This window comes from Dromaius novaehollandiae, chromosome 24 (genome assembly GCF_036370855.1).
Source record: "Dromaius novaehollandiae isolate bDroNov1 chromosome 24, bDroNov1.hap1, whole genome shotgun sequence".
In the NCBI taxonomy this organism is placed as follows: Eukaryota; Metazoa; Chordata; class Aves; order Casuariiformes; family Dromaiidae; genus Dromaius; species Dromaius novaehollandiae.
In genome coordinates, this window is record NC_088121.1 from 9,935,776 (window position 1) to 9,943,526 (window position 7,751).

Genomic DNA, 7,751 nt, shown 5'->3' on the forward strand with positions numbered 1-7,751 from the left:
TCTTCAGGTGCAAGAAGTGTCGTCTTCTCCTCCTGTTCGTAAGCTACCTACGTGGTGAAACCACCACAACAGCAAGACAGTCTGCAGTTGCAACACATTAGCTCATGAAAACAAAACTCCTGAGGAGGCCCAGGATTATCCTGACTCACTAATTTGTCTAAAAACTGGAACTTGCCCTCTGTTCATTTGGATATTTACTTCTTTTTCGACAAAACGCTAGCTAATGCTTCTTCTGAGGGCTGGCTTAAGCCCTCAGCGAAGGACCTAATTTTGGATACACCTTAAGACAGCAACAAGGTCATCTGCCAGAGAACTTGGCATGACTTTCTGTCCTATGAAAAGCAAGGAAAAAGAAAACAGTCAACAAGACTATCACAAAACAACTTGAAAATTTTAAGTCTGTTCTAGTCCACTGTTTTAACTTGATGAATGGATTTAATATCCCTGGTAAGCCTCGCAATGACTGTTAAGTTCCCCAAACCCAAGTCTGGTTTTATCATTTAAAAGAATGGATTCCAAATGGAATCAAATGCTTCCAATCGACCCAGATTCAGCATTACAACTATTAAATTCCAACAAACATCTGCTTTGCAAATACATCCAGAAGGACTGCCGTTAGGAAGTACTTAGCTTTTAAATGACTGAGATGCACATACAGCAATGCGTAAGAAAGGGCACTGAGATTATTACTTTATTGTTGTATCAAAGGAATTTAGAATCAGGACAAGAAATACCAAAAGCCAACTTAACTTAGGAGCAGCCTTTCAGTGATAACAGAAGCTGGTCTCGTCAAATCACAAATAAACGCAACCAGGACCTCTGAAGAAACTTCAGAGAAGAAACAGTGCTAAAACGGCCCACCAGATTATAGAATTCTCTAAGCAAGTGACATCAACTTATCTTACGCAGCTAAGCATACGAAAACACTTAATGGAAGCTTAGTCCAAATCTGTGTTCTTTGCAGCTTTTCATTAAGTTTCTTTGAAATGATTATATAGGCATTTCCCTGGCTGGTTTGGCGTCAACAAGCTGCAACCTCAAGCACAGGCAAGGAACAAAATCTGGAGCAGCCAGAGGATTCGTGCATCTGAAACTGTTGCAGAGCCTTCCTCAAAATGACTCAGTCTTGGGGGAAGGAGTAGGTGGCTGCAGACAAAACTGCTCTGTAACATCCACGCTAAACCAAAGAGGTGGATGTCTGTGCTGCTTGTGGAGTTCAGTGAATCCGTACCAGAAACAGAATTATTAAAGGATGTTCGGCAGAAAACCAAGACATGAGCCGCCGCTGGAACCAGTGTGGCCGAGTAGCCACTTGACTGGAAAACCTACACGTACTACAAGGCCTCCTTGCACTAAGGAGCAGGACACAGACTCAAGAACGTACGACTTGCATTAGGTCTTCCACACCGTTCTTTCCCTTGTGACTCTGGGCAAATTATTTAATTCCTTTGCCTTAATCCGCCAACTGAAAAGTTAACTCTCTGCCTTCCCATCATCTTTTTGGATTTTTTTTATTCTGCAAGACTAGGATTACCTTATAGAGAGGTGTGCAAAACTCAGGTAACCAAGCCCTGATAATGACTTATACTCTAGAAATTACTATAATAAACCACAGGTGTAAATTTTACCCTTCCTTCCTAGAGTCTGATATGAAAAGGCTGGTTCTAATCTATCAACAATGTTGTCAATTATATGAATAGAGAAAAAAATAGTTCTTTCTGTATCCTTATTTCTGTCCTCTCCTCAGATTAAAATAACATCTGCACAGGGAACTTTATACGCAAAGCTGACTTAGTGTAACCATCCATGTGTTTGTATCTTAAATGATACCCAAGAACTACTACTAGATTAGAAGCAATAAAAGTCTGGGAACATATTTGAGAGTTTTTCTAGTAAAACTCAAGTACTATTTACTCATGACTCAAGAAGCCTAATTCTGTGGAAAGGCACTGAAAGAACCGCTGGTGTCCTAATTGGGGAAAGAAAAGTTAGAAAACAGTGCTACACCTATGATCCTAAATACACGTGAAGATTTTTTTTCTTGAGGCTTAAAGCCGGTACACCAGTGGTAATCTTACCGTTCTGCCTCGCATACGATCTGTAGAATTGTTGACCAAAATCTGAATACTCAATCTTTGCCCTTAGCGGTGACGCATGAAACAGAAAGCACATAGATTTTATGTTCCCAGGCTGAATTTACACTACCAACCATTAGATGAAACATTCTGTTGTAAACTGAGCAAATGTTATTTAGAAGTTACTAAAAACAAACACGGACTCTCCCTTATGACATTTTCTGCAGATTGGCTCTTCAGAGCAGCCGTATTTAAATGTAAACCACTTCTACAGAAGGTATCCTAAACATCTCCTCAAAACAGAAATCAGAGCAACACGCAGCCAAAAGCAGCACACGGTTTTTTCAAAAGCCTTGGAGCAACATTAGTGGTTATTTATCTTCTTTGGGACTGTTCTGAGCTGCGATTTATTGCTAACAATTTTAAAGGCACGTATTTGCTTCCTGAATGCCAGTCTTTTCCCTGGACTCGGTTGCCACTCTAAACGTCTTAACTCTCCCACAAAATAAGAGATGGCATACCAAAGTCACATGGTTCTTAATCAAGAGGCTTTTACTCCTCCTGCCCTTTAAAACACCCATAAAGGGGCAAAGCCATGTTCTTTCAGATAACTAGAAGAAAACACACAGAAGGAAAAAATAAAAATGGAAGGGCAGCACTTGTGCTGGGGACAACTGTTACTATATTTAGTTGGCTTGTCCTGCAAGCTGCTGAGCATCTGTTTCAATAATGGTGAATGACTTTTTCCCTACCAGTCAAGGCAGCATTAATTAGGCAGACCCAAACTATTGCTGCCACTGTTCACTCAGCCCTGATTTCCTACTTCTGATTTGATGCTTATTCCATGTTGACAGCGGGCCTCCGATCCCCGCACCGTTTGCTGTTAAAATTTGGGAATGCCTTAATAACACAACTACAACAAAATACAGCACAGTAAAGTTTTTTTTTTAAAGTGGAAAAATATCTGCAGAGTCTCAACGTGTATGAAAACAAAACAGAAAGTCCGTAACAGTTTCTATATTTAAATATGCACATGAAACCACTCTTTTGCAACCTGTTTTAATACCAAGGCGGCACATGGAAAAAGATTTTAAGGGGAAAAATAAAACCCCAAACACTTCTCACATAAGCCAGCACTTTTTTAAGGCTAACTTCAATATTCCCCTCTCATCTGAGACGAGAGTTTTCACCAGAGAATGTTATTCCAATTTATGCAAAACAAAAAATGAGCAAGGGCAGCTTAGAAAATATTTTGCCAAAAAGAACTCGTTTCTGCGAAACACCTCTTTCATCTTAATTCCTTCCCTAAAAAAAATGAATTGAAATACTGCAAAACCAAGGAAGATTCCCACAGTAACTGATTAATTGGGGGGGGGGGGGTTATATTGAGTACATGGGTTTAAGTTTTAGGAGACTTCCTTGAATTTTGCTTCTCCAGAATCAACATGGTTGCGCTTCTTAAACCTGCTTCTAGCAGAGACTGTGCAACAAGCAGATTGTTTGCATATATGCTTCAACGTGGAAATTACAGTATTTCCTAAGTGCAGCGAAAAAACAAACACACGGCTATACGCAAGCTCCGAGGCACCAACCTGCTACCCCGCGGCTGCACCCAAGCTTAGATTTTGAGCGATATTTCGACAAATTCTCATTTCTGCTTCTGCAGCTCCGACTCCGCAATACTGCTCGGTCAGCCTCTTTGCATACTCTTTACCCTTATTCTCAGGCTGGGGGATGGGTGGGAACTCGATTTAGCCAAGATCAGCTAAATCTGAAAAGACTTTCACTCCAAACTAAAGAATTGTTCTTTCCAAGAAGGCGGCCCTTACACATTACACGTCCACGCTTAGGCAGCTGCCTTTCATATGTATATCCCCAACACGGCTCAGCTCCCACCGCGCTAAAACAAGACGGCGATACAATTATTGTGTAACTTGTCCCTTCCCCCACGCCAGCAACCAACATACAAAGACGGGCTCGCTCCATTGTCCACGTACAGTACCTACGAGGATCCCTCCTCGCTTGCCGAAACCTGATTCAACAGATATTTGCTGCTCTAAAACGGCGAGGCAGGTATTTGGGGCATTTCGGTCCGCGGAGGGGCCAAGGCCGGAGCTTGGCGTTTTTCTCCGAGGCCTCAGCGCTCGCATCCACGGGCGAATGTTTAGGCCTTGGATAAAACAGAGTGGCTGGAGCGTATTTTAACTGTTTTATTCACGTAAAAGCAGCTTTGGTGAAACACACGCTGGAAACACACCTGTTAAAATCCGCTTAGGGGGAAAAAAAAAAGCGTAAAATTATAGAAATGAAGGGTATTTCCTGGCAGCCCCTAATGGCTGGTCAAAACTCACAGAGGTAAAAACAAAACAACAAAAAAAAGCAATTACCAATTCAGACCCTGCCATTTTTTTTTCCTCCACATCCATCTCCAAGCAACAGTGCCATAGCAACTTTTCCCTGCTTTAACACATCTTGCGAAAGAGGCGGATCGGCCACGATGAGACCCCGGGAATGCCAGATTCCCGCTTTCGCTCCAGCGCCTGCAGTTAAACACACAGTTTGGGGGGGGGGGGGAGGTTGGGGGTCACCCCCCCAAAAACGGGCTTTTGTACCACGCTGAGCTTGGATAATGCAAGATGAGGGAGAAAGCAGACAGGGCTGCGTGGAGCAGTCACCTCCCCGGGATGGGCTTGGGGGGGGGGGTCCTGTGTCCCCCCCAAAACGGTGGTGCCCGGTGCGAGCGAAGCCGGCTGCCGCCCGGCACCGCCCCCCCCCCCCCCCCCATACAGCGGGGCCCCGCCGCCATTTTGGAGTCATTCACACCCGCCGCCGGGCACGTGCGGCGCCGCCGGGCCCCGCGCAACGGCGCTTCACCCCACGCCCGCTTTTAAACGCTATATATAAATATATATATATATATATATAAACGTATATATATAGGGACGAGCACGATCTGTCAGCGAGCAGCCACGCTGGTCGCTCCTTCCCCCCCCCCCCCTCCCCCGGCCCAACCTCCCGGCGCGGCGGTCGCGGAGCTGCTTTTCCCAGGGTGACTCAGTGCTTAAGGCGGCTCCGCGCAGCGCGGGCAGCTCCGCCGTCCCCTTTCGGGCTGAGGGCAGCGAGCAGCCAGCTCCGGAACACGCTACCGAGGTGTTTTTATTTTTATTTTCCCCCTGCCTAAAAAGGGAGCTTGCAGCGTCCAGGGCAGCGTCGCAACTTTAGGTCTCTCCAAGAAACGGCGTCGGACTGCGATCGACCCGAAAATATGAAGAAGGGAGGAGGGGAAAAAAGAAATGCAACCACACAAACAGCTACTACTTCCTTACGCACCGTGCCGCGGGACCGGGACTGATACACGCAACAACAACCCCCTGCAAAAAACACTATCACTCCAGCACGCTTCCCTCGTGGAGGGATCCAGCGGAGCTGTTTCCTCCGGGGGTTTTTCTACGGTTTTAGTTTCACGCCTGCCTTTCCAAGCGCCTCGGTTCCCACCGCGACCCTCCTGGCTCCGTTTCGCTGCCGCTACCGAAAGCGACGCGGGCACCACGGGCAATTTGCTCACGCCTTGAAAGCGAAGCAGCCGCCGAGTTTCGGTGTTACGGTTACTTGATGTGAAGGAAATCAAATATAAGGGGAGGGGGGGAGAAAAACAACCAACCTCCATTCAACCACTGGAGGGGGGGAAAAAATAATGGAGATGAGAAGCAAAATGGCCAGCCTCCCAGGCTCAAGCCTGTTTCCAAGACACTGTGCACCCCCCCTCCAAAGAAAAATCCAATCCATGCAGAAAACCGAATTCCCTCTCTTCGACCGGCTGCTCCTCCATCCCCGCTGGGGTCTTTAATTATTATTATTTTTTATTTTTTTTGGCTCCCGCGAGTCCGCGCTCTTCCCGGCGCCAGGCGAGCTCCCCGCGGGTCCTTCCACGTTACAAAACCGCCGGATTTCGCTCTTGCAGCGGGGCGCAACAGCTCCTCGCCATTGTGCGCGGGTTATTTACAGCGATTTCGTGTTCCTCTCTCGCTCGCACCAGCACCCCCCTCCTCCTCTCCCGGGGCGCGGAGCCGTCTCCGCACGCAGGCCGCGCGGCAGCAAGCGCTGCTACCATCCTCCGATATGTTTTTTCCCCCCTCCTTTTTTTTTTTTTTGGCCACCGCTGGGCGAGAGGGGAAGGGTGGGGGGCGAAGCAGCCCCAAAATAAAAAGAAATAGGGAGGGAAGAGAGGGGAGCAGCAGCGAGCCCCCTCCCTCCGCCGGCCCCGCTCACTCACCGCTTGAAGTGCTCGATGATCTTCTCCTCGCGCACGTTCTCCGGTAAGTTGCCCACCCAGAGGTGCCTGGTTTCCCGGACCATGCTGCGCGGCGCGGGGCGAGCCCGCCGCCCCTGCCCTGGCTCCCGGCCGCCGCCGCCGCCGCCGCCTCCCCCCGCGCAGCGCTGCCGGCCGCCGCTCGCCCGCCGCCGCCTCGCCGCCCTCCGCCTCTTCCGCCGCGGGGCCCTGCCGCCCTCAGCGCCGCCGGCTGCCTCCCCCCGCGGCGGCGGCGGCGGCGGACGACACCATCCCCTCCGGGGGGGCCCCCTGGCTCGCGGGCCGGCTGGCGGGCGGCGGGCTCCCCCTCCGCCGCGGGTTTTTTTCCTCCCTGTCTCCCCCCGCCTCGTCGCTCGCTCGCTCGCTCCCGCTTCCTCCTCCTCCTCCTCCTCCGTCAGCGGCAGCGCGGCGCCCCCCCCCCCCCGCCTTCTCCTCCTCCTCCTCCTGCCCCCCCCCCCCTCCGCGCTCTCGCTCCTGTGGCGGCTCCGCTCCGCTCCCCCCCTCCCCTCCCCGCGCCTCTCGCGGCGCCACACGGGGGCCCCCTGCGCAGGCGCAGTGCGCGCTGGGGCGCGCGCGCGCCGCGACCCGGCGGAGGAGGAGCGCGAGCACGCAACGCCCCGCGCGCGCGCCGACACACACACACACACCCGGGTCCCGTGCGGGCGGCCGCAGTGCGCCTGCGCGGGGGGGGGGGGGGGGGGGTGTAGACCCGCGCTGCATGCGAGCAGGGGGCTGCACTGCAAAGGGGGGGGGGGGGTGCACGGCCAGGGGCTCACCGGGAGCCTGCAGCAAGGTCGGCCGAGGTGCGATGCAAGAGGCAGGGCCTGGCTGCAAAGGCAGCTCCCCCTCGTCTGCTTGCTGGGGCGAGCGGCCCCCGCTTGCACCCGGCCTGGAAGCTCTCCGCACATCCAGGCCATAGAAACACTGAGAAGCCCCCTCTCCCACCCTGAGGGGTCCCCGCGAGACGCTGGGTGCTACGGCGCCTTTGTTCGCCAGGAAACCCGCAGCCTTGCACCCGTAGGCGCCCCGACGGTTGCCCCAAATACGACCGAGAGGTCGGGGCTTTCCGCATCTCCCCCACGCTCCCGCAAGGCGAAGCCGTCTTTTTTAGGGAGGTGAAAAAGCAGATTGATGCCTCGCCGCAATCGGCAAAAGCGAGTAAAAAATTAATTTAGGTCGAGGCGGACAAGGGCCCTGTGTTGCACGAGCTTTTACAAGCCTATAGCTCCGTTTATCTTTAATGGCTCCAAAGTTCAGAGCTATATGCAACCTCAACCGGGGTTGGCAGCGCTGGCTGCCAGCCAAGCGCTACAGCAGCGGGGAGGGAGGTCACTGAATCGCACTCACTCTTATGCAAACCGCCGCGA

General features: G+C 51.3%; 1 protein-coding gene across 2 annotated transcripts in view; it reads right to left on the minus strand.

Moving 5' to 3' along the window:
* The window catches only part of SPEN (spen family transcriptional repressor), a 71,865-nt gene extending 65,052 nt beyond the window's left edge, over positions 1-6,813 (minus strand). For both annotated transcript variants that reach the window (XM_026117175.2, XM_026117174.2), the window contains exon 1: positions 6,349-6,813. In XM_026117175.2, the coding sequence (XP_025972960.1) occupies positions 6,349-6,431 (83 nt within the window). In that variant the 5' untranslated portion in view covers positions 6,432-6,813. The remainder of the gene's footprint in view (positions 1-6,348) is intronic.
* Positions 6,814-7,751: the final 938 nt, after the last annotated feature.